This window comes from Bos indicus, chromosome 10, assembly GCF_029378745.1.
Source record: "Bos indicus isolate NIAB-ARS_2022 breed Sahiwal x Tharparkar chromosome 10, NIAB-ARS_B.indTharparkar_mat_pri_1.0, whole genome shotgun sequence".
Classification (NCBI taxonomy): Eukaryota; Metazoa; Chordata; class Mammalia; order Artiodactyla; family Bovidae; genus Bos; species Bos indicus.
This window is the reverse complement of record NC_091769.1, coordinates 84,920,933-84,948,001: the sequence shown is the minus strand read 5'-3', so window position 1 is coordinate 84,948,001 and position 27,069 is coordinate 84,920,933. Positions and strand designations below refer to the sequence as shown.

Below are 27,069 nucleotides of genomic sequence, written 5' to 3'. Positions count from 1 at the left end.
TCCCCCCTTGGTTCTAAGCCCCTTCCCTCATCTTAGGGTAGTGTAGCCACACCCTGAAGTCTCACTCCAGAGTGGCCTGAGTGGGCACCAGACCCAGTAGCACTGAACTTAAAATAGTGACTTGCCTAAAGGGAAAGAGGAAGAAGAGGAGGGTTGCAGGCGGAGGAGAGCCATCCCGAGGCGCTGGAGTACTTCAAAGGCCGCAGTTAGTATGTGGGAGGAGAGGTCACCCTGAGAGCAGGGGCACCAGAGCTACAAGTGACTGGGGGGCCTCTGCCCACTTCCTGTCAGGCTGGGGCGGCCTGGGGCTTCTTTCCAGGAACTCAGCTGACGGAGTAGAGGAGACCCAGGCCTAATTTTCCTAGATTTCTCTTGTCCTCCCGGCCCTGTGTTCTTGGTGAGAGTGTTCTGCTAATCAGAGGACTTGCGCCTTCCCACCAGCTCTATGTCACAAAGCCTGAGACAGCTGAGGGAAGACAGCTTCCCAGAGTATGCTCTTCCTCCTGGGATTGTAGGTTGTGCCAGGGACGCCCTGGGGCCTGGACCAAGTGCTGACGAGTTCTCCTCCAAGGGCCCTGTTGTGAGGACAGTCATTTGCTGGGCTCCCTGCCTGGGCAGTATTGCTGGGAAGTGCATGCCTGGGAAAACTGGCTGAGGCGCTCCTAATGCCTTAATGAACAGAACAGATCATTATGCAGGCAAACAGATGATCAGAGGGAAGTGGTAGTAAAAGTGTAAACAGGATCTAATTAATGAATCTGTGACTTGCCTATTCCTGGGAGATGAGTCATGCCTTTTCCCTGCTTATGCACAGAGGGCCCTCACTGACCCCTTGGGCTCTGTGGGTAGAACCCCCCAGTTCCCAGTGCAGCCCAGAAACCGGCTGAGCTGTCTGAAAGCCTGGGGAGAAAGGGTAGACTCAGAGAAAACACTCTGCTCTGGGCAGCGGGGGTGAGGGAAGTAGTCCAGAAACCAAACCCAGTGGCCGAAGGGATTTGTGAAACGGGAGGGCTAGGGTTGCAGAGCTTGGGAGGATCATTTGGTCTCACCCCACTCACTACCTGCCAAGAGACTTGCCTCAGGCCACATAGCCATTCAGTGGCAGAGTTAGAACAAGACTTAACCTCCTGCTTCCTCTGCAGGTTTTCCAGGGCTTTCATGTCAGTCTCCCCCGAGTTCCTCCCCGAGTTCCTCTCCGACATCAGGGAGTTTGACAGTTCTGTTCTCACTGCTCCTTGAAGAAGAATGAAACCCTAAGCCTGGATTAATGTAGAGAGGCCGTGTTACTGGGCCTAGCCTGGCTTTGAATGTGAATGGTGCCCAGACTTTTTCCCCTTTAACTTTACATTTTGAAAAATCTCAAGCTTACAGAAAAATGCAAAGAACAGTATGATGACCAGCCATATATGTCAGATTTACCAGTTGTTAACATTCGCCACACTCGCTCTCTGTGTCCATAGATAAACTCACATACACATGTGTTCTCTGTTTTAACTGATCATTAAAAGTTACAGCATGACATTTGACCTAAATATTTCTGAAACGTATTCTCCTGCAAAACCAAAGTACCATTATCACACCCAAGAAATTTAAACTGACCTAATACTACTCTCTAATACGTCATCCATATTCAAATCTCCCCAGTGGCTCCATGTTGTCCTTTTTTAGCTTTATGTGAAAAAAAATGGTAAAGTGTTGGTTAATTGACTTGGTCAGTGGTTTGTGCGCAGCAGACATTGGAGACATGCTCGTATTTCCTGGGTTTACTGGATTTAGTGTTCACTAAAGTTAAGGGGGGCCATGCAGGAATGAGAAAGGCTGCAGTGCCACCGGGCAGGTGAGCTGAGCCAGGAACTCTGACCTCAGTTTTGGCTTCAAACCAGATCCAGACCAAGACCGTGGCCCAGTGCGTGGAGTTCTACTACACCTACAAGAAGCAGGTGAAGATCGGCCGCAATGGGACGCTAACCTTTGGGGATGTGGATACGAGTGATGAAAAGTCGGCCCAGGAAGAGGTTGAAGTGGATATTAAGGTGACTCCCTTCCCAGCTTCAGCTGCTTAGGCTGAGCTGGGAGCCTGAGCCCAAGCTCTCCAGGACTCCCTGGAGTGGGGAGAGAGAGGAAGGCAGTGCCCCTGACAGCCCAGGGAGTTGATGTTCTAGGCACTGGCCCTGGACCTTTGGGTTGCCCTTTCTACCTGCCAGTGTCGTTGTAATGATACACTGTGTTGATGCAGAACATTGGGGATATTTCCCACTGTTCATACCAGCATCAGTTTCTTGTCCTCTCTTAGCAGACCTCTGACACCGTTCCCTCAACTTTAATCATTCTTGTGTCACTTGTATGAATTCTGCTCTATCTGCATCCTACCACATGTCACCATTAATACTTTTGTCATGTCCACACACCATTTGTGCTAGTACTTATTTTTCTTTAAATCAACTCTAAAGGGAAGCTTTATATCACAACCATAAATAGAAAACCAGTGCTCTTTGTCACAGAAGGTACTGGTAAAAATATTTATATATATGAAAACCAAACAATGTTATGAAATTCTAGCCAGGTATTACCACCTGCCAAACCTCTGAGATGAGGCCTAACCTCTCCTTGTTAAGTCTAAAGAAGTATAAAAGACACATTAACGCCAATTTGAGGCTTTGTCCTTGACATAATCAGGGTTGAAAGAGAACTGAAAAGAGAATGTTATTCAATTCTGTAAAAAGAGAATGTTATTTAATCCTGTGTCCATGCATCCACCTAATATCATCTTGGGGTCATAAGTCCACACGTAGTGACATGCTGCTTTAAGACAGGGAGTGATTTAGTTCCCATTTTTGCAGATGGGAAGAGGGTAGAGAGACAGAAAACATTACAAAGATAGTTTAGAATGGAGCTCAAAGTGGCACCTGGCCCCACCAGGCCACCCTACCCCAAGAATCCCTCTTGGATATACCCAAGAAGACAGGTGGCCTGTGGGGTGGGACGGGCAGGTTCCCTCCATGCCCCAGCCCCACCTCAAGTGCTTGGTCTCATTCTGAGGGCTCCCAGGCCCTCAAGCCTCTCCTCTTACAGGCAGACTAGCTGTGGAAGGGTGTAAGGTCATAGCACAGGAGGCTGTGCTGGGCCAAGCAATGCAGGCAGGATTAGCCGGGGCTTGTGAGCCCCTCGCTGGATCAGACTTAGTGTATATGACTGTGTGACCGCACTGTGGGCTCACTCCCCTGTTCTCGTCCCCCATAGACTTCCCAGAAGTTCCCAAGGGTGCCTCCTCCCAGAAGAGAGTCCCCAAATGAAGAGAGGCTAGAGCCCAAGAAGGAAGAAAAAGAGACCAGAAAGGAGGGGGAGGAGGAGATGCCAGAGACCCAGGACAAGGGGGAGCAGGAAGAGGGGCGAGAGCGAAGCCGGCGGGCAGCGGCTGTCAAAGCCACACAGACACTACAGGCCAATGAGTCGGTAAGTGTGGCCTTCCCTGGGGGAGCCCAGGACCAAGGAGGATGGCTGGAGCTGGGCCTGGGGGTGTGGGAGGGAGGGCAGAACAGGAACATGACGATGATTGTCATCATCGTGGCAAGAAGTGCACTAAATATTTTACGCTGTTAACTCATTTAATCCTCATAAACCCAGGTAGTAGGTACTGTCATCATTCCCATTTTACAGATGAGATTGAGGCCCAAGATAAGATAGCTAGTAGGCAGCCTGACTCCAGAATCTGCTACTAATTTTATACTATCCTGCTTCTATATCTGAGACACAGAGGAAAGAGACTTTGTGAAAATCCAGAAGGTGTGTGGGAGGGTTGGGAAGCACTCCTGACTTATAGTTCAAACAGGGCTCCCCCTAAGAGAGCTGCGTCCTTGACAAAAGTGTCTGAAATGGAGCTGAGACAACGGGAATAACAATAATGGTGCCTCATTCATGTCTGCAAAGTGCTTTCCTGTTCATCATCTCATTCATTCCTCATAATAACCCCATACAGTGTTGACGCCCACCTTGCAGATGGAGGAAACTGGGTTCAGAGATGCTAAATGACTTTAGTACAGTGTTTTGTCCACAACATCACAGACTCAGAAGCAAGACACACTGGCCAGAGCTGTTCCTGGCCCCACAAAAGACAGGGAGAGGGCCCCACAAGAGACAGACCCCTGGGAAGGCTTTGCTGGCAAACTAGTATGAGAGTCTTTGTTAGTTTAACTTGTATACTTACACACTTGCAGGAAACCCCACTCCCAAACTGTAGACACAGTGGTTTGCTCCCTTCTGAGCCTTGGTAGCACTCCTCTAAGAGCTGTTCTTTATATACACACTCCACTGAGTTCTGCTGAACTTTTATGAATGCTTTTCTATGGGGTTTGATCCAGTGCATGCACGTGTGACTTCTAATGGACATCTGGGTCTCTCATATCCCAAGGTCCATGGTTCGCATACCCTGAGCAGCACCTCTCCAGGTCTACACCAGGTGTCTTGTGCTCTGTGTTACCTGCTTGGCATTTCCCATGGTGGCCCCTATTGTCATGAGCTAGCTGCCTGTGTGTCTGTCCCTTCAGACTGAGTTCTCTGGTGGCAGGGCCTTCTGTCCCCTCTATACCCTCTGAGTGACCTGACATGTTACATAGATTTGAAGATCATTTATGGAATAATGTCACAGACGAAATACTGAAAACGTGAAGCCATGTCATTAATTAAGCAAGACCCCTGTCAGATGCATCAGGAAGTCCTATCTTATAGAGCTAGGGCTGTCCCACCAAACTACTGTACCAGCAATTTGTAAAAACGGAGCTGGTCAAAGATGGATTGGGCTTCCAAAAAGACACTGAGTGCCTTGTCATTGGAAAGATTCAAGAGCATGCTAGGGGGCCACTGTGCAGGAGTGCGTGATCTTTACAAGCCTGCTGTTTGCTGATGTTCCAGAATTTGGGATTCTCATTTCCCTAAATCTCTCACCTCTCCTCTTTTGACTCTCTCCAGGCCAATGACATCCTCATCCTCCGAAGCCACGAGTCCAACGCCCCTGGATCTGCGGGTGGCCAGGCCTCAGAGAAGCCAAGGGAGGGGCCAGGAAAGTCACGAAGGGCACTACCTTTTTCAGAGAAGAAGAAAAAAACAGAGACTTTTAATAAGACCCAGAATCAGGAGAACACTTTCCCTTGTAAAAAATGCGGCAGGTAAGACGGCAGGCCCAGTCTCCACCGGAACCTGGCGGGTTGGCTGAGGTTGGAGGAGGGGCGGGCGGCCATTCCTACAGAGAAGTAGGAGGAGTCACAGCTTGCGCCTCGTCTCCTGATTGGCTCAGGGGGTTTCCAGGGCAGTGACGTCGCTAGGCAGCTTTTAGAAGAGGAATGATGTCACTGAATCGGTAGCCTTTGTTGGAGGGTGGGGCTAGGCCACGTGGCTCCTGGCAAGCCAGAAGGGCCAGGGAGCCCCTACTGCACGCACGCACGCACGCACGCACGCACGCACGCACACACACACACACACACACACACACACACACGCGCAAGTGCTCACACACACACTCAGACACGTGCAAGTGCTCACACACACAGACACACACACACACTCAAACAGACACGTGCAAGTGCTCTAGCCCTATGGTCTCAGTGGGGGAGACAGACCTGACTGGAGCCCCTCCTGTTCGGCTACAGGGTGTTTTTCAAGGTGAAGAGTCGCAGCGCCCACATGAAGAGCCACGCGGAGCAGGAGAAGAAGGCAGCTGCCCTGAGGCAGAAGGAGAAAGAGGCCGCGGCCGCTGCAGCCACTGCGGCCGCCTCCCCGCACCAGCCGGCCCTGCGGGAGGAGAGCGGTGCGGGCGAGAGAGGCTGAGGCCTGGAGCTCCGGAGCCTGCGGAGGGAGAGATCGCGCGGACTTGTCTCTGCAAAACGAATACAATTCAATAAACGGCCCTTTTTATTTATAAAGGTCCCAGGAGCAGTGTAAAGGGCTGTAGGATCCAGTTCTCTTGCATTTGGTCTGTCGGAAGTTTTCCTCCCCGCTTTCCAGAAACTAGGAAAGTCCCTGCTCGCCCGGGCTACCCCTGGGGAGGGGCCCCAGCGCCACAATCTCAGCACGCAGCCGCTTCCGTCTTTGTTCCCCCTGCTCCCCTCGGTCACCATGGAGAGCAAAGCACAAGTGCGCCCCCTTGGCAGCATTCACCTCCCCCCAGGGGACCTGCGCAGGCCTGCCCGAAGTCCCAGAAAGGGATTCCCTGGGAAGGAGTGTGGTGGCTATCTCCGAGAGGGAGCTCAGCCTGGCTGCTCCGGTAACTGTGTCCTTATAGAGGCCACCTCCTCCCCAGGAGGGAGGCTGCCAGAACGGGGAGGGTGGCAGGGAGAGAGACCAGGACAGGTACCCATTCCTGGTCAGCCTGCCGGGGCAGGAAGGTTTTCTCGGATGTTCGGGAAAGGAGCCAGTGCTCCTTGCATGCTCTCAGCCTGCTGAAGGGAAGGGACTGTGCACAATTTGCAGAGTTGCTCCAGGGCTAGGCCTGAGGGAGCTTCTGACAGGCCTTGGCTTTTCTGGTTTCCCACCATTTTGCCAAATACCTTTAGGCCCTGGAGGCTGCTAAGGGAGCTTAGCCTAAGCCCAGCCTGCTCCTCCTTGGTGCAAGTTCCCTGCTTGCCTTTGTTCTGCCCTCGGCAGCTGCCACCTTAACCCCACCGTACCTGGTCTAGCTGATATCCACAGCTCAGCCCTCAGTTGTGCATGCTGGAGATTTCTGGATCCTTCCCTGGGAGGGGGAGGCCTCCTAGCCAGATTGGACAGGAGCCTTCATTCCTTGACTTGTGTCATTTGGGAGCTATTTATTTATTCTTAATATTTAATTTTTAACATCCTCTCAGGGACCAGGGGCTTCCTTCTTTCCAGAGGCCCAAGTGCATTTATCCCAAAACAAGGCACCTTCTTGGCACCCCCTCCCCCAACCTCGTATTTCCAAGACCCTTAAAGTCCCTTGCCCCGTTGCTCTGGAAGTTTTGCCAACAGGAATGATAGTAGCACTGAAAGCAGGTGGAAGGTGTCACCAAACCACAGGCTAGCAGGGTGAAGGGAAATCAAATGCAGTTCTTATTGCTACCTCTTCTCCCTGCTGAACATTCAAGTTGCCTGAGGGGATTGGCTGGAAGCCAGAATTCTGGTTTTGTTTCTGGCTTGAATAAGCCATATTTGGCATGGAGTCACTGAAGTGAAAGGGCTAGAAGATTCAGGAGGCCCCTTCACTTGCCAGCCCCATAGGAGGGCTGAATTATTTCTCTGATCTTTCTATTCAACTTTAGTTGTGTAAAAAGAAGTTCCAAGTGAATGCAAGTATATAACAGGTCTACATGTTAGGAAGGAGCCAAAAAGTATTCATTCTGCTATTCTTCTGAGATAGCCTAAAGGCATCATATTGGTAGCTGGGAGTGGGGAGTTTTGTTCTAAACTATGCACTATCAGGTTTTGGGGTTTGTTTTTTTTTTTTTTTTTTTTGCATTCATTTCTGTATTAATATGGTTATACAGGAGCCCAGCTCTGGGAGTGACAAAATTCTCCTCCTTCCTCAACTCCTGATGACTAACTAGACCTCTAACTTCCCAGTGAGTTTCTTCCATAGGTTTCTACATGCTCAATAGCCCAAGATTGCAAAAATCTCCTATACCCTCCCAAAACAGGAAGGTAGCAAATTTAGGCTCTTTTCTAAATCACGTGTAATATGAGTGCCTTCGCAGCTTTGCCCCAAAGTGCTACTTACATTTCCCGAGGTTTTTTTCTATTTAAACTGCATTTAGTTTCAGGCCACTTTTTGGACATGTGGTAACAGAAACCTCCTTTGTCTAGAGTGATTTTCCTCTTCTAAGCTCACAGAGACAAGAGCAGGTGAATATAGATGGAGAAAATCAAGATGGTACCTCTCCGTATTAACCCCACCCAACATCGAATTTTAAATTAGGTTTATGTTTCAGAATGAATTTATATCTAGAATGCAGTGTAAAAGGTGAAATGTTTAGCGAACAGATGAAGTTGTGGCACGTGACCTGCCATAAAGTAGGTGCAGCCACAGAAGCTGGCATAGGTGTATCCTTTATGGTGCTTTCTCCCTATGAAAATGTTCGGCTTGTATTTTTTTTCTTCTACTCAAAACTCTTTGCTTTAAGAAGTTAAACAATAAACACCTTCAGCTTTATAAGGTTCTCCCCACACCATCTCACATATCCATCTCTCAGCCTCCACCTACACTCAGCTAAGGGCATGAAACTAACCTAGTGCCTGTGTTCTAGACCATCTCTGAGGTCTCTTACCCACCCACGGAGACAGTGCTTCAGCACTGTCCTCCATGCCTTCAGCCGCCCCCCTCACAGCTAAGGTACACACCCATCCTTTCTGCTGCCCACTTCCACCCTGGCACAGAGGTCGTGTGCTGCTTATGTCTAAATATGTCTATATTTAACTGCCTCAGTGACCTAACCTCTTCTCACATGCCAGATGTTAAGATGAAGGAGGAATACAACGCATATTCAAGCCTCAGCTATTTAAATGTTTTTATTGAGGCTCACTTTTCTTGGATGGTATTTATTACCATACTGGCAAACCTAACTTCTTAGGTTTACAGGAAGTATGCATATTTTTATAAAACAATTGTATGTCCTCCCCATATTTTTGCTGTGTTAATATTTGCCTCTAACAATTTGCAGCTGTTTCACCTTTTCCTCATTTGTCTCTCAGTCGAAGGCCTTGGAGGGGACAGAGCACAGGAACAGCCTTGACAGTCTGTAATTATTGTACAAATATTTTAATAGCATATAAATAAGTATATTCCTTTTATTTTGAAAAAAAAAATCAGACACTGCCTTCTGTGTGTTTGCTGCCTGTGGCACCCTTTTTTAAAAAGACTGTTACATATTAAAATAGTGTACATATATATAAATATTACCTCTTTTGCTGTACAGTTGTGATAGACCAGACTGAAGATTTTATTTTTTGTGTGCTTTTTATAAAAAAAAAAAATTAACACACTAAAGAAAATCTTGCTGATGTGATTGTAATGTACCTATGTAACTTATTTACTTTTGAATGTTCTTCTGTATCTTTAAACCTTTTATTAAATAAGGTTTTAAAAATTCATAGTTGAATGCTGTGTCCTTTAGGGGAGATTTTCAACCATCTGGGATTGACGTAAATCGGCCTTGGTTTGCTTGCAAGGGATTACGTGAAATTTTTGAACCATAAGCATTCTGTTTTATCAGTCCATTGTCAATGATGCCAGGACAGGGGAAATAACACACTAGCGTTTGCTTGGCTACAAAGGTTACTTAATAGATCTAGATCTTACAAAATTTTAGAAGAAAAAGGCTCAACTCAGTGTCTGACAGGAAAACACTGCACACTTCCAGCGTTTTAGTCTTATTGGGATGAAGTTCGCGGAGGGTGCACAGTGCGATCGATTGGCTGGTACCGCATCTGTTTTTGAACAGAAAACTCCGGGAGTTGGGAGTGGACAAGGAGACCTGGCGTGCTGCAGTCCATGGGGTCGCAAAGAGTCGGAAATGACTGAGCGACTGAACTGGACTGGTTGAAGGAGCGACGTGAGTTAAGTCTTCCTTGACAGACTCATATCATTTTCAATGCACTCCAGAATTAAACTTTTAAACACAGTGCTTTGTTTAAAAAGGAAAAAAAAAAATCTGGAAAGTGTGAAAAAGGAAATGCGCCATCAGAGAACGCTCCGCGAGTCCCTTGCTAGCACCATGGCAACCGCAGGCAGCCGGAGCGTCAGGGTCTGGAGTCTTCCAGGCCGCCGTTGCCTTGGCTACGCTCGCGCAGGCTTCGGATGCGGGGGCGGGGCGAAAGCCACTCGCCGGCCGGCCCCGCCCCTCGCTGCCGCAGTAACGCCTGGGCTGGCTGCGGGTCAGTCAGGCCGGCAGCCTCTCCGTTCCGGGTCAGCTCGCCGCAGCCCACGCGCAGCCCCTGCGGCCTGCCTTCGCCGGCGCCGCCTCTAGCCTCGCTTCCGCCTCCTTCCCGCGCCTCGGCTGCTGGTGCTCAGGGTATCCGACTGTCGTCGCCGCCCAGAGGGGTGTACCTGCGCCAGTGAAGAAGCCGCTCTTGGGCTGGCCTCGCGGCGACCTCTGGACAGTCTCCCCCTGCAGGGGCGGCACAGTTCGCAGTCTGCAGAAGAGCGGCTCCTCGCGCGCCTGAAGGCCGAGCTCTGACCGCGGAAGCCGGGTTGATGCCAGGAGGGGCAGCAGCGAGTGGCCGGCGCCTGAGCTGCGGAGAACGGGCGGCCACGCCCCGGGATCACACCCCGGCGGCCTCTTCAGAGCGCGGCGTCTCCTGCCATCTCCGCCTGTCTTCCCTCCGGGCCTCTGCGCCGAGACGCGACACCCTGCCTGCAGGTGCGGGACCGGGCCCGCGGATGCCGATCGGAGACACAAGATGGCGTTGGGCGCGTGACTGAGCATCCCCCAAGTTTCGCTCCGAGGACGTGGAGGACGGACGTTGGTGGGGGCAGTGAAAGGACGAGAGCCGGATTCTGGTGTCGTTCGTTAATTGTGATTGCGTGAAGCTTGACTCCTCGGGCAAATTGCAGGGGAGTGTCCGCTGTCGTCCTAAGTCCTTTAGCACAGGGAGCCACAGTTTTGACTCGTATCTAACCCCCTGATAACCCAACTATCAGGGGCCCTTGATAGTTGGGGAAATGGCGATGACACTGTTGGAAGACTGGTGTAGAGGGATGGATGTGAATTCCCAGAGAGCCCTGCTGGTCTGGGGGATCCCGGTGAACTGCGATGAGGCTGAAATCGAAGAGACCCTCCAGGCTGCGATGCCCCAGGTGCACTATCGAGTGCTTGGGAGAATGTTCTGGAGGGAAGAGAATGCCAAAGCAGCCTTGTTAGAGCTCACTGGCACTGTGGATTACGCTGCCATCCCCAGGGAGATGCCGGGTAAAGGAGGGGTCTGGAAAGTAGTCTTTAAGCCTCCGACTTCCGACGCTGAATTTCTAGAAAGGTTGCATCTCTTCCTAGCCCGAGAGGGATGGACTGTGCAAGATGTTGCCCGTGTCCTTGGGTTTGAGAACTCCTCTCCAGCCCCAGGCCCAGATATGCCAGCAGAGATGCTAAACTATATTTTGGATAATGTTATTAAGCCTCTTATAGAGTCCATATGGTACAAGAAGCTGACGTTGTTCTCGGGGAGGGACATCCCGGGGCCTGGGGAGGAGACATTTGAGCCCTGGCTGGAACACGCTAATGAGGTCATTGAGGAGTGGCAGGTGTCTGATATAGAAAAGAGGCGGCGGTTGATGGAGAGTCTTCGAGGCCCTGCCGCTGATGTCATCCGCATCCTCAAGACCAACAACCCAGATATTACCACCGCCGAATGCCTGAAGGCACTTGAGCAGGTGTTTGGAAGCGTGGAGAGCTCCAGGGATGTGCAGGTCAGATTTCTGAACACTTACCAGAACCCGGGAGAAAAATTATCTGCTTATGTCATTCGTCTGGAGCCCCTGCTGCAGAAGGTGGTGGAGAAGGGAGCCATAGATAAAGAGAACGTGAACCAAGCCCGCCTGGAACAAGTCATTGCGGGGGCCAACCACAGCGGGGCCATCCGAAGGCAGCTATGGCTGACCGGGGCTGCGGAAGGGCCGGCCCCTAACCTCTTCCAGTTGCTTGTGCAGATCCGTGAGGAGGAGGCCAAGGAAGAGGAGGCGGCAGCTGAAGCCGCCCTCTTGCAGTTAGGCCTGGAGGGGCACTTCTGAGTCCCGAGAAAACGGACTTTAGTGCAGACCTAGATCACAGCTGCTTTTCGTGTTTCTGTGCTGTCCTGCAGATATGTCACCTAGTGGTAAAGACTTAGTGTGATTTTCCTGGGGTAAGTCAGGCCTGCATATTCACGTTAACATTGGTAAAACCTTGCAAGCGAGCACCAGAGCTGCTGCAGTACAAGTGAGTCATGTCAGCCACAATGCCAGGGAAAGGCTTGGACAGTGCAAGTTGTCAGTGCTGCAAGCTGTCATCATGGCATCATCATCAGTTGTGAAAACCATGGGAACTCGTGACACTTCCCAGAGGTAACTGAATGTGAAATTGCGTGTTCAGAAGTTTAGTGCATGGCCTGGCTCACACAGGAAGTGTTGAGTAAAAATGTGAACTGTTGTTATTACTACTCTTGTGAGTAGTTTTTGTGTTTACTGTAAATTGTTCCTGATTTATATTAACGGAAAGAAGTGTGAATTAGATATTATTCAACTTTCCAGTGCAAATTTCTCATTTTTCATCTTTAAACATCTAGATCAGTTTAACTGAGACGTGTTCTGAGGCTGTAAAAGGAGGTGTTAGAAATACTGCACTTACAGAGTTGTGTATGAAGTCTTCACTGAACAAGATAGGAATAGAACAGGGAGGTTAATATGAACCAGCTCAGTATCTATTCCCCCATTTCAAATCTTTATCATTGAAGAGTAGTTTACCTTGTTCATGCTGGTTCTCAGTTTGAAGTTATCAAATACATGTTTATTAATAAAAATATTTTTTAAATTCTCTTGTCTTGTTTTTCTGACATGTATGAAAAATTTCAGTGTAATTAAGCTCTATGATCTTCTTAGGAAGACTTCGCCATGTCACTGAAAAAAACCCCAAACCTCAGTTCTTTTAAGTTTTATATCATACTATGTAATTTGAAGTTGCAGTACCTTTCAATATATTCAATCTTTGCATGTTTTCTACCAGAGAAGTGTTTGAAGGCAAAATCAACTAAATATTTATTTAGTTGATAACTAAATATTAACTTACTATAAACTAAATATTAACTTACTATAAAATGTTAGAAAATCCTGAAATGGAGTTTAGGAGGTTATCTAGCAATGCTTCCCCCGCACCCCCCATGCCCCCCAACCCCCTGCCGCCCTTGTAAATCTTTTTTCAGCTAAAACTGTTTCACTGCAGGAATAATAACTCATCATACTTGTATAAAATTGATGGTTCAGTATCACAGCAGTCACTTATATCAAGAGGATATAAAAAGAGAAATACAACTTAAAACATGTTTATTTGGTTCCAGAGATTCAGTGACTGAAGTTGTCCATCTTTTGAAATTCTAGTAAATCCAGAAGTGATTAAATGAACATAAGAGTTCAGTGGAGTTTTCCCATAGTAACAAGGCTAGCTGGTCTGTGTAATGATCACAAGGTAAACGTATTTATAAAGGCTGATAATTGGTATATGGTATATTTTTGTATGGGTATATTTTTCTGTACACTCATTCATGTCCTCACTTACCATGTCTGTTCCTCCATCTTCCTTTCTTCTCTCAACACACACGTCACATCTTTGACCCCCACAACACATTTGCAGACCTTAACTCACCCCCACAAGCACGTCTGCATTCCCCCCTTCCCTCATAACCTCCTCCTCCACTCCCACAGGCTTGGCACTGGTACCCTCTCCTCACCTCTCACCATCCTGTCTTCACACACTCACTCCCACCTTCTCACCAACATGCCGTCATAAACATACACCCTCTTCCCACCATACACATATACACATATTACACTCATAACAAAAAGAAGTAATAGGTTCTTCATGTTTTTTACCCAATATGGACATACTTTATCCATATATAGGGATACACCATATCTTTTTATGGCTGCAGAATTGATTGCATTTTAGGAGGGAAAGTCATCACTTAGGATTCTCTCACTATAATTGCATATATCTACATATACATACACACATACTAATGCAATACATATATATGGCAGAAAACAATGTCAGAATTCTAGATGTTCACCCTTTATTCTAGAAAACAATGAACTGAAAATAACGTGCTATTTATGATCTGAATTAAGGTTTTCTCTTTATAGGCTCAAAATCTGCTTTATAAAGGAGGACAACAGCAAGAAACATATCCTCATAATCAAAGAACTGTGGAATAAAGAAGCAGAAACTGCAATACAGTCCCATTCTGTGACCAGAGTTACATTTGACAGCATAGAATATGTGCTGGGAAAATGTGTAATATCATTGCTATTGCTGGGTTCTTCCTGTTTCTTGTGTATCAGAAAAGAGCTAGCCAACACCAGGCCATTTCAGGCAACAAATCAAGGGCCTATCTGCCAAGCTTAACCTTGTACACTTCTGGAGATGAGGAGAGGACTAGCAACGGCCAAGTGCAGTAGTAACTTGCTGTCTCTGGAAGTGCTTCTTCCAGGATCTTAAGTCATTTGAAATGGTGCCCAGAGAACTGGGTAAGACTTACAAACCTGAGAGAGGAGTAAACTACTGAAAAATAATTTTAGCACAAAGAAATGAGTCAATCCCCCCTTCTTTTTCTCCCTCTCACTCACACACAAGCTGTGTGGAATGTCATCCAAAGACTGAATTTCTTTGGAACTGAATATCATTGAGAGTTCACATAATTGCTCTATATTAGTTAAAACTAATGGACAGTAATCAAAAAAGATACAAATAGATTTTCTATAAAATAACACAATTTATTACTGTTTTAAAACAAGTCTCACAAAATAACATTCGGAAACTCAACATTTCTAAATAATTTAACACAATAAGTTTAGTCATAAAGTCATGCTACAAAATTCCTGCATATAAAAGATTATTACTAAAGTATTAATACATGTTAAAATGTTCTTCAGAATGGAGTTGGTTCTAGAAGCCAAAGATTCTGGAATGATGCTCATGACCATGACTGACACCCTGGGAGAAGGAGCTGCCTGTATGCATATTCTCTACAGCTACCAACTCACTGGTCTTTTGATATTGATCCCTCTAGGCAATAGCACCTCAGAGGCAGGTACCCTGCTGATCAAAAAAGCAAAGAACATCCCACCGTTTTAACATTAGCCACAACTTAATCTAGCCAACATCTAAATTAACTTTTTAAATCTAGATGTAGGAAAGATAACTCACAAATTTCCATTCTGAGTAGCAGAATTCTACTTAATAAATCCCCCAGAGGGATGACTTCATGTAGCAGACATGGAAGATGACACCAACTAGGGAAATAAGGAAATCCTGACTCTGATTATGATGACACAGAACTACTGCTCCGGTGGGCTCAGAACAAGCAAGGATGAACTTTAATTCTCTAATATCCACATGCAGGCGGGGTATTTACCCATCTGCCCTTTGAGAGTACTTTTCACCAACATCCAGTTCATTTTAAAGTGCAAATTGACTGTAAAATAGCTTCCTCTCCCTCACCTCCTTGTTAAATTTGCTAGATCATAATTTGGTTGGCTGGTTCCTTCTAACCAGCCCAATATGGGAAATTAACTAGAATCCAGTTATGACTCCTCCAAATGTCAAGTGAAAATTTATCTTAGGTTAGAAAAAGGTAAGACTCAGTCTACTTGTTCATTTTCTTTCTTTGTAGTCGCTGGTTGATAATAAGGCAGGAATGGAGATATAAATGAGGGATTTCTAAAAGTTCAGTGATTTTTTAAAAAAACATACCCTTAATTTTTTTTTTTTTATTGCACTTACTTTATAGTTAAAAACACTCATGCTAAAGTGAAGATAAAGGAATATGGTCAAGTTAGCTGTGTCAGAAGCACCAGCTCTGCTGCACTGAATTTGTTTTATATTCAGTTATTTACAGACATATTAAGCAGGCCAAATAAATAAAATGCATGCCAAAGGAACTGATTTCTGCTAAAGGATAACTTCCAATTTAACAGTTATTTTTCTCCCTTTGCCAATATTTACAACGTAAGGTCTCTGTGAACAGACAATTAGATTGCAGTTTAGACAATCAGACTACTCATGATCAATGCTTTGACACTTCCCCCCAGTTCTTTTTTTTTAAGTTAGTCACTTAATCCAACCTTTCCAGGCCCTACGCATTTTCCATTTTGTCCTAAGAAAAATCCAGCTGGAAGATTCTGGGTCACATAGACAACTACCTTCAACTCAACTTACACATCACCAACTCTGAGGATAAGTTAACTGTTAAGATTCATTTCTTACTCCTCCTCATTCTACTTGAGGCCAACTGGTAAGAGGTATCAGAAGCGTCTATTCAAGTCAAATTTTCTCTTTACACAGGAACCACATTAACATGTCTTATACCACCTCTATTTGTGGAATAGATCCAGTAACCATACCAAGTTACTGGGCAATTATGACCAGACATTCTTCTGATCACATGCAAAGTTAGTGTCTATGCCAGCTACTTTCATATATAATTACCAAATTTTATACAATATTTTTCTGTATTTAATGACTGCTACAGTCTACAAAATTTGTGCATTATTGGACAATGAATAAAGAATGAACACCTAAAGAATGATGATCTGTTTTCTACACTCAAAATGTTAAACTTCAGAGACAAAGCAAAATCTATCATAAAATTGGATTCTGTTGATAGTAAGGAGAGGTAGGTTAACACTTATTGTCCTAAGTAAGAATGCTAAACAATAAAAGTAGAGACCCTGCTGAAAAACATAAGTTGAGCCTTCCAGCCCTGAGTTTCTAATGTTACAAGAAAATTATTAAAAACAGCATTACAAGGAAAACACCAGTGACCATTTCCTTCTATCCATGATTATCAAATATATCACCTCTGAAACAACTCCGGTAGCATATGACTGCTGCTGCTGCTAAATCGCTTCAGTCATGTCCGACTCTGTGCGACCACATAAACAGCAGCCCACCAGGCTCCCCCGTCCCTGGGATTCTCCAGGCAAGAACACTGGAGTGGGTTGCCATTTCCTTCTCCAATGCATGAAAATGAAAAGTGAAAGTGAAGTCTCTCAGTTGTGTCAGACTCTTAACGACTCCATGGACTGCAGCCTCCCAGGCTCCTCCATCCATGGGATTTTCCGGGCGAGAGTACTGGAGTGGGGTGCCATTGCCTTCTCCGAGCATATGACTACAGAATGAAAATAAATGGACCTTGGAAAAAGGAATGTTTCTACAAAGCACTGGTTCTTAACCAGGGGCGAATCTGTTCCCACCCTTGTGCCCCACAGGGCAGATGGCGATGTCTACAGACACTTTTGGTTGTCACAACATGGGAGAGTGTTCTACTGGCATCTAGTGTGTAAAAGCCAGAGATGCTGCTAAACATCCCCTACTACAAGGAACAGCCAGCCATACCCTGCAACACTATCCAGCGTAAAATATTAATAGTGCCAGGTTGAGAAACTCTGGTTTAAAGGAACACACTCCTATTTACAAAGAACACAAAAATCTTTCAAAACCTGACTAGGTAATACAATATAAGCTTAGAGTTAGGGAGCATAGGAAAGCTGAATTCCTCAGTAGGCTATAATAAAATTTCCTGTGAAAAATTAAAATACTGTACTGATTCCCTGGTAGCTCAGCTGGTAAAGAATCTGCCTGCAATGCAGGAGACCCTGGTTCAATCCCTGGGTCAGGAAGATTCCCTGGAGAAGGGAACAGCTACCCACTCCAGTATTCTGGCCTGGAGAATTCCAGGGACAGAGGAGCCTGGCAGGCTACAGTCCACAGGATCACAAAGAGTCAGACACAACCGTGACCTTCACTTTTCACTTTCACTGATTCCATCACTACAGGAATAGAAGAAATTGAATGATCCACTAAAATGGCATTATGTCTTAAGCAAGGAACACAGAATCCACTTCAAGTAGGTCAAATATCTAATCCTAGAAGCATAAACCAAAGGCATTTACTATCAGCTAAATTTGCAGCAGTAAAGGATGACATAAAGAATTAGTTGAAAGAATATTCTGAACTTCTTCATATACCTTATCTTTCATTTTCTAATGACATGAATTCTCGCTCTAATTCTAAGAAAAGGATGCACAGAAGTCATTCAAATATTTGCTGAGTGAAACTGAACTATAAATTGTGTGTGAAATTAACACAGAAAAGCACCTTACACTTCTCTGAGAACTACCAGTGATTAAAAGACATTAAGAAACAAGGAGATAAAGCAATTATCCTCCAATTAAAACTTTTTTAAAAAAAAGGAGAAAAAGAAAATTAGTTTCTATACTACAGAATTCAAAAAAGTCAATCATCAACAGTGTAAGCCATTTTATAAATAAATTCAATATGAAGTCATTCATTCATTCCCTATTATATTCACTTCCAGCATAACTTTTGAAAATACATCCATGCATAGCAATATGGCTTCAAACTTACTTACTAGATGAAGTGCAAAGTACAAGAAAAGATCGTCTTCCCTCTTAGTTTATGGGCCTTAAATATCACCAAGGGTAATTCTCATTGCCTATGGTTCAGAAAAAAATACTCAAAGGCTCTGAATGTATAAGCCAGTCAGAGCAAAGATTTCTTCCTATCAAACTAAGGAAGAGCATAAAGAAGCTAAAAAAGCACTAGACTTATTTAGAATTGATTGTCAAAGCAGTGGGTCCCTTTTGATCAGAGTGATTCAGAGAAATCATGTAGTTCCTACTAAAATAGCTGCAAACTTCTGAAAGCCAGGACTACTTTTGTTTCTTTGACTGGTTTTACATAAGTAAATGGGGAAATATTAATAGCAACCATTAATAATCTCTGGTTGAGGGACTTTAGGCACAATTTGGCAGAGGGCCTCTTCTTCTTTTTTGCAGTCTATCAGTGACCCAGTCACAGACTACTATGGACTTCATCTGGATTACTGACTACCATATCTTGCATTTTCCAAAAACAAATTTTTCTTATATGATAAATTCTAAACTCTGCATCCAGCTATTGCTTTGCAGTTTTGAGGTTAAATCACCTAGTATCCTTCACAGAAGAGGCAATCCTTAAAAATATTGCCATTTGCCTGGGATTCCATAATGAAACATCTTTTCCTTCCACAACCATTTACATAATTTATTTTTAGAGTTGTTTAACTTAAACATTTCTAAAAATATACTTTGAAATACTAAATTTGACTTATTGAAAGATACCAAATCCAGTCTTTTAAGTTCTTTACCTTCACAACAATTATTTCTTTCAACGTGACAGTCAACAGACCGAAGTTATTAGGGCAAATTTTAAAAAATATGAATGGCCAACATTTAAGCTAGGAATTCAAATATAACTACTGCTTATATACATTTCCTTATTTAACAAATAAGGAACTATAAACCAAAAAAGTGTGCCTAAGATTAGGTCCACATGTGTAATAAGGCCAAAGTACAGGTCAAAGGAGTGATCATGACAGTCATTTTAACCACTGACCTGGATCACAGAACAATTGGCTGATTGTGTACAGGACTTGAGTGGACATGCAGGTCAACACAACATAAATTCCAGTTGACAATGCGCACACTTGTGGAACAAAAGATAAGTAAATACAACATGGGCTTATAAGGCCTCCAAGGTACTCATTTTTCCTTTTTTCACTCTAACTTTTCCAATTCGACTTTGGTGTCTTGATTCTAGGGCTGCTGCTGTAATTCTAAGAGGAACTCTTCCCGAACCAAAGGCATGGCATATTTGTGCTTCTGAGTCATAAAGAGATGGACCTTCAGGAAAGATGGCCTACAGATTCAATAGTTAAGTATATATATTTAAATGTCTGGCCTAAAACAAATCTAAACAAACTGAATAAAGCAACACATTTCTTTTGTTATTAAAAATGACTGGTCTATGAAGGTTTCAGTAGATGGGGCCACACAGTATGTAACTGGGACTGAAGACAAAACCTGAAAATGTGTAGTTTCTAAAAAGAGAACTAGAATATATAAGGTTGGTGTTGTTGTGGGGGAGAGATACTGAATAGGTTTAAGAGAATAAAAGATAGGAATGAGAGGTCTAAGAACCATTTGCCCCACACAGAATCTTTAAAATAAACAACTATACAAAACTTATCTATTCTTATGACATTTAAATAAGTTAACACAAAGTGGAAAACGTAGTGTTAGTTATCTTCTTCCTCATCTTCTTTAATTACTGGGGTACCTAAAAATGAAAAAGAAAATTATTTCTGGTCATTCTCAAGAGATTGTGAAATTCTACATGAAAATATTTTTTTGTAAACCTGAGGATGCTGTGAAGTGTGCTATAATAAAATGATACCACAAAATAATCTTTTCAAGTTATCTAAAAAACCTCTAAGAAGAATTTCCAAGCTGATTAGGTAATTATAAATATTCAGCTCCCCAAATGAAGAGCTGCAAATAAAAACACCTACAGGTACCAGGCAGAAAAATAAGGCCCTATAACACAAGAAAACGTCTGTACATTAAACACAAAGAAATACTCATTTTTCACAATAAGATATGCAATCCCAGTATTGCCAGAATCTGAATTTCCATGTTACTCCCCCAGATATTAAACATTGAGGATAAATTGGAAAAAAATAAAAAGAACCAAGGAACAAAAAACAAAATACAACCTCAGCTCTCACTGGGCAAACCCATTTCTGAGCTCTGGCATTTGAAGCATGCCCATATGGCACCCCACTCCAGTATTCTTGCCTGGAAAATCCCATGGACGGAGGAGCCTGGTGGGCTGTAGTCCATGGGGTCGCTAGAGTTGGACATGACTGAGCGACTTCACCTTCACTTTTCACTTTCATGCATTGGAAAAGGAAATGGCAACCCACTCCAGTGTTCTTGCCTGGAGAATCCCAGGGATGGGGAAACCTGGTGGGCTGCCGTCTATGGGGTCGCACAGAGTCGGACACGACTGAAGCGACGTAGCAGCAGCAGCATAATTTGACCTTAGTCAACTATTCTGTCTTACCTCTTCAATCAGTCACCCTCCACTCCGGATAAACTGATCAACTCAACTGTTTCCCAAACTTATCTTGCAAACCACTACACCTCTGGATTCTTGGTTAACAAAGTTCCTCCATTTTGGAATGGCCTTCCCAACACACCTCCCATCTAAGCCCTAGCTTTAATTAAGAACCAACTCCAGTGCCTCTTCCTGTGTGATTCTTCTTTATGGCATTGAGCAGAGTTTTACCTCTCTGTACTTCCCACAGCATCTGTTTATGGGGGCTAGTGAATGTCTTGTTGAAATACAAAGTACACAAACTGTAAGTATGCAGATTGATAACCGTACCCAAAATGGACATATCTGGTAACCAGCACCCAGATTAGGAAGAGAACATTATCAGAATCCCCTAAACTTCCTCAAGCCCCCTTCTTGTCATTGTCCCCCAACAAAAGGTATATTCTATCCTAATGTCTAACACCATAGATTATGTTGCCTGATTTTGAAATTGGTATGAATAGAACGATATTGCATATACTCTGTGTTTGGCTTCTTTTGCTCAACAATATGTTTGTATCATTCATGTACATTGTGTGAAATTATAGTTCATTCATTCTCATTGTTGTTTAATGTTCCATTGTACGAATATGTCGTAATTTATTTATTGTTGGTGGGCATTTGGGTTGTTTCCAATGTACAGTTATTAAAATAGTGGTGCTATAAGCATTGTCATACTGCCTTTTGGTAAACATCCATACTCTTTTCTTTTGGGTATGTAACTAGGAGAAAATCTGCTGGGTCATAAGGGGTGTGTATGTAGTGCTTTTGTAGATAATGCTCGTTTTCCAAAGTTATGCCAAGTTATGTTGCCGTCCAGCAGGTTATGAGAGTTCTAGTTGCTCCATTTTCTACTAACATTTGGTATAGTCTGTCTTTTTCATTTTAGCTCTTTAACATCTCTCACTTTTTCTTACAAGCAACTGAAGAGGAGCAAAAATAGGCTTGTTAGTAGCCATGGCCATGTATGTTCTATCTCACTGGTTTAAGGTAGACCAAGGTCATTCTTCCAGGGGCTCCTCATACCGGCCTGAAGGCAATACTTGGTCCAAAAGGCTAAATATGGCATGGTCTATTCAGGGTCTACATAAGAGATTCTTTTCTATTCTTAATGGAAGAGATTCACTTTCTGTGCACATTCAGAAAGGAAGATAAATGATTTCAAATAGTTTTGGAGTCTAACCAAAGTCGAACATAAAAAGGCTAAAGTCCAAGACTCTAACATACCCTCTCTTTTCTGCTATTTTATTTTAAATTATGAACATTCTTTCATATAGGTACAATATAAATAATTTAAAGAATAACAGAACCAATTTTTATATATCCATCATCCAATTTAAGAAATAGAACATCACCAGTATCTAAGAAACCTGTTTGCCTCTTCGTGTTTATTCCTATACCTCTCACAAGAGGCAGTCTACAGTTTTTGTTATTTTACCCTTTGATAAGTGACCAGAGGGAAAAAAGGGAACATACTGCATGAATGGCTTCCTGATAGCACCACTGGGAGGAGGAGTGACCCAGAGAGGTCTGTGACTTTTATCATTTCTAGTTTTTAGATGACAAAAGAAGAAAGTTTGGTAAGGTGAATTATTAATCAGTAAAATGACAAAAAAAGCTATTAAGTGGTAGAACTGGGACTTGAACCCATGACAAAAAAGCTAATAAGTGGTGGAACTGGGACTTGAACCCAATCAGTCAAGGATTTTTCTTGACATTGTCACCTATCTTAGGTATTGAGTGCATGTGCTCAGTCACTCAGTTGTGTCCAACTCTTTGTGACCCCATAGACTGTAGCCCGCCAGGCTCCTTTGTCCATGGAAATTTCCAGGCATGAATACTGGAGTGAGTTGCCATTTCCTTCTCCAGTTTTAGGTATTGGGAAACTAAAATTAGGGAGGAGAAGGAGAGAAAACATTACAATTTTGATCCAATTGTGAAAAAGCAACTGTTTACTATTTATGTCTAATTATTTTGCAATATAATATCTTTGGGACTTGAGAATAAACCCAGATTTCTCATAAGCTTTTGGTTTAGGGATGATCCTAGAAGTTTTTCATCTCATTCTGGCCCAAACTGGGACCATAAAATTTCCTATGGACAGAAATGGTCTTGGAGAAGAGAGATAACCTATCATTTGCTTTAGTTTTGCTGCTTTTCATGATTCCATGATACAAATTCAATTCTTATACCCAAAAAATATTTCCAAGCTGGCCCACAGTCACTCACCATCTAGCTTTTTCAGTTTGGGCACTCTCTTGGTTGCCTCTTCAACCCAGTTCCCCTCAGCAGAATGTTTCTCTTCCAAGGGATTGCCTACAAACACCAGGTCTTCTAGGCATGGCAGTTCTGCCAGCTTCACAAATTCAGCTACAAGTGAAAAGAATACATTACATATTAAAATGGCAAGTTTTACCGTTATGATTTTAGGGGCTGAATTCCAATACCACTAGCTCTTAGTTTGTGACTATTCAGAACAACTTGTTAGGTTTTGAAGGAAGTAGGGGAAATTATACCATAGGAAGCCATTCTCTGAAGACATTATAGAAAGGGTGACATACCTCTTCTACCTTTGTGTTAGCCTAAGGATGGGATACAAAGAAGAAATGAGGTTCAGAATCAACAAATCAACCTCCAGTGGTAGGTCTTCTCTATACTGTATGCATCAGTATCAGCTAAATTAAACTGCCTTTGTCTCTGCCCATCCCTTCATCTCTGAATACTTCAAGTCTCTACTGTAGAACGTATCACACAGTTTTCAAATTATTAACTCATAAACTAGTCTTGCCCACTAAGCTGTGAACTCCTTGAGGGCAGGCATAGTGTCCTATTCAATTATGTATCTCAAGAGCTTGGCATGGTTCAAGGCACACAGCAGGGCTTTAAAAATGCTAAATGGATGGTGTACAACAAAAAAGAAAAGCAATTACATGTTAAATAAGTCTTCCATCTAAGAATTATTAAACTGATTCCTTTTAGCCTTTGGACAATAATTGAAATTTTTTTCCATGATTAATAGGACTAGGACCTTACAATCATTTCTAAGTAACTATTTAAATGTAAATGTCAAGTGTTTAGATGAAATATAGGAACTCATATAGCTATTTCCCTCTGTGCTAAGAAAGAAATGTCCTCAATTGTATCTTGTTCCCTACTGGGTTATTTTCTATAAACATGAGGTAGAAGATTAGCAAAGAGCCAGCCTCACCCCAGTCTTTCACCAGGTTATTAGACATGTAGAGAATCTTCAGTTTCTTCATTACATGGATCCCTTTCAACTTCTCAATAAAATTGTAGGAGATCCACAGTTCTTCTAGTGTGTCCCCTACTGCTTCCTGAAATAGAAAGCAATTTGATTTACATGCGTTTTTAAAATATAAAAATATAAAGACAATGGCGTTCAGAGAGAACTGAGACCCTCCTGTCCACTGGCAGGAGAGCTGAAGGCTGTATGGGAGTTTTTTCTCATTAAGAAAGCCATGTAGAACATTTTCTTCCTTTCTTCAAACTAATCTGAACTAAGAATAGCTACTGAAATCATCAAGAGGGGGAATAATAGTACTATTAACTGAACAGTATACTTTTCAAATTACTTCCCTATACATGGTATTATTTGATCCTTATTTAAAATAGGAAAATCATGTTATTTAATTTCTAACATAGATTAAGGGCTTTTTCCCAGATCACAATGCTATTTTGTTTTTGACCACATCACGCAGCTTGTGGGATCTTGGTTCTCCAACCAGGGATGGAACTTGGGCCCACAGCAGTGAAAGCTCAGAGTCCTCAGCACTGGACCGCCAGGAAATTCCCAACAATGCTATTAGATAGTAGACCTAGGAGACTTCCCTGGTGGTCCAGTGGTTACGACTCTGTGCTTTAAGGCAGAGGGTGCAGCATATGAGACTAAGATCTCACGTGTCACAGGGTGCAGCAGAAAAAGAAAAAAAGTAGACCCGGGTCTAAATTTCAGGGTGTTTTTTTCCCCCAATATTTGTTATGAAAACTTTCAAACATAAAAAAGTTGAAAGAATATTATCGTAAATATCCGTATATCCACTACAGGTTCTACTGTAACATTTTACTATCTTTTCCTATCGCATATCTGTCCATCTATCCATCCTGCTACCTCTCCATCAATTCACCTCTTTCTTTTTCTTTTTTTTGATGTATAAAACTCAAAATCGATTGTTACAATATAAAGATTATATCATACTGACTCTTAAATGCTAGATATAACTGATGGTAGCACAAAACCTTTTCTTTCATATACAAAAGACAAAATGTAATGATTATTTGTTCCTTAAAAAACAAAAATTACTAAGCAGAATCAATTCAATGTTCAAGGTCCTCTTTTTTTTTTTTTTTCCCTTTTGGCTGAGCATGCAAGATCTTAGTTTCCTAACCAGGGATTGAACCTGTGCACTCTGCAGTGACAGAGTGGAGTCTTAACCATTGGACTGCCAAGGTACTCCCTCAATCCCCTCTTAACACAAAAGAATTTACCTACATCTGCATGCTAATGTCTAGAATGTAGGACGCAGGTCTATGTTCTGGTACTTGTCAATTCAAAGACTATAGGAGAATAAATGTACTCTGGATAAAGATCATTAATGCATTTTCCATACAGATGGAACCAAGGGGAAAAGCTGAGAATGGAGTGGCCTGAGTTAGTTCTGTGTGTTATCCCAAGGCCCACAGTTTATCTTAATTTCAACTTTCTAAGTAGAAGAAACAACAGTTTCAAAGTAAAACTTTTAAATCAGTCCATTCCAGCACTTTATTAGAACTCAATGGCACCCCACTCCAGTACTCTTGCCTGGAAAATCCCATGGACGGAGGAGCCTGGTAGGCTGTAGTCCATGGGGTCGCCAAGAGTCGGACACCACTGAGTGACTTCACTTTCACTTTTCACTTTCATGCATTGGAGAAGGAAATGGCAACCCACTCCAGTGTTCTTGCCTGGAGAATCCCAGGGACGGGGAAACCTGGTGGGCTGCTGTCTATGGGGTCACACAGAGTCAGACACGACTGAAGCGACTTAGCAGTTTATATTAAAACTTTGTGATTTAACCAGCCTCTCTCAGGTAAATTCTGATACCTTCTCTCAAAGGATCTAATTAGTATACCATATATAGCATCAGTCTTCAGATAATTTAAACTTTGTTACATACATTTTCATTGCACTGCGTCCCCATCCATCTCCTATCTCCAGTTTAGAACGTGTGAGGCAGCAGAAAAAAATAGTGATTAAATACTAATTAGAAAATTTAGGCTCAATTCTAGGGTTCTTCCACTTATTTAGTGTCATTTTACATGTGCAGGTGAGGACTCCTGGTCAGTTTTCACATCGCCAACTTGATCAATTCTCCAAATAGCCAATTTGCTGAATTTACTCTTTTACTGATATAGAATAGTTGGGACAAAGTAAATACACATTGAAGACTGCGATAACTATTTACAGACTACTTATCTCGGCAACAGGGTTTAATAGTGTCTGCTCACTATACTTGGACACTTTACATAACTATCTGAGCCTCAGTTTCTTATCTGAAAATGAAGATTGAGGATTCTTTATCTTAAAATGAGGATATTATCTACTTATGAGTTTCAAGTGAGATAATGCATGTAAAGAGTCTGCTATATAATTATCAATACTGGATAATTATTAGGAATATTGGGGAGTGCCTAGAATTTAAGAAGAAAAAGATAAAGCAGAAACTGGGTAAAAAATATGTTAGGTCAATTTCCAAAAGAAGAAACATAGCTAACAAATAAATATATAAAAAGATGTTCAAAATCATACAGATTAAAACAACATATTGTTTCTAACATATTGACAGATATTAAAAATATGGATAATACTCATGGATATTGAGGGTGGAGGGGGTAACCCTCATTTTTATGCCACTGATGCCAGTGGAGACTGGCATAAGCCCCATGGGAGCAATGTGAGGTACTTGTCGAAATTTAAATGCACAAAAATAACCTCAGCTTTTCTATTTTTAGGAATCTAGCCTACGTAAATATTCAAACAATTGCTAAAGGATATATGTAAAAAGGTGTTCACTACAGTATGATATGTAATAGCAAAAAAAAAAGAAAGAGAGAGAGAGAAAGACCCCCTCCCTTAATAAAATATATGGAAATACTCTACATGCTCAGCTGTATTGGAATAGTTAAACACATTGCCATATATACTGATAAAGTAGAAAACAACGGCTATGGAAAAGAATGTATTAAATCTGCCTGTTTTTACATGGAAGGATATTCCTGATTAAAAAAAAAACAGGAAAAATATGCACAATATATCAGTACAAATATAACATACATACACTCACACTTGCATGCACATACACATACGCAGATGTCTGTTTCTACACAG

The 27,069-nt window shown here is 43.0% G+C and overlaps 3 protein-coding genes across 8 annotated transcripts in view; 2 read left to right on the top strand and 1 right to left on the bottom strand.

Annotated features, from left to right (window-relative positions):
• Positions 1 to 9,091, top strand: part of MIDEAS (mitotic deacetylase associated SANT domain protein) — a 72,683-nt gene extending 63,592 nt beyond the window's left edge. For 3 of the 5 annotated variants that reach the window (XM_019969201.2, XM_019969202.2, XM_070797846.1), the window contains exons 10-13: positions 1,884 to 2,033; positions 3,241 to 3,453; positions 4,966 to 5,162; positions 5,643 to 9,091. In XM_019969201.2, the coding sequence (XP_019824760.2) occupies positions 1,884 to 2,033; positions 3,241 to 3,453; positions 4,966 to 5,162; positions 5,643 to 5,820 (738 nt within the window). In that variant the 3' untranslated portion in view covers positions 5,821 to 9,091. The remainder of the gene's footprint in view (positions 1 to 1,883; positions 2,034 to 3,240; positions 3,454 to 4,965; positions 5,163 to 5,642) is intronic. The other 2 variants (XM_070797847.1, XM_070797848.1) reach the window with 2 other exon arrangements.
• A 1,572-nt stretch (positions 9,092 to 10,663) lies between these two features.
• PNMA1 (PNMA family member 1) lies at positions 10,664 to 12,507 on the top strand. The gene has a single exon (XM_070797849.1). It carries the CDS (start codon positions 10,664 to 10,666, stop codon positions 11,723 to 11,725), a length of 1,062 nt encoding a protein of 353 aa, XP_070653950.1. The 3' UTR covers positions 11,726 to 12,507.
• A 1,930-nt stretch (positions 12,508 to 14,437) lies between these two features.
• The window catches only part of DNAL1 (dynein axonemal light chain 1), a 40,774-nt gene continuing 28,142 nt past the window's right edge, over positions 14,438 to 27,069 (bottom strand). For both annotated transcript variants that reach the window (XM_019969199.2, XM_019969200.2), the window contains exons 6-8: positions 23,893 to 24,019; positions 22,914 to 23,054; positions 14,438 to 19,865 (exon numbers count right to left, since the gene is read on the bottom strand). In XM_019969199.2, coding sequence (XP_019824758.1) covers positions 19,825 to 19,865; positions 22,914 to 23,054; positions 23,893 to 24,019 — 309 coding nt within the window. In that variant the 3' untranslated portion in view covers positions 14,438 to 19,824. The remainder of the gene's footprint in view (positions 19,866 to 22,913; positions 23,055 to 23,892; positions 24,020 to 27,069) is intronic.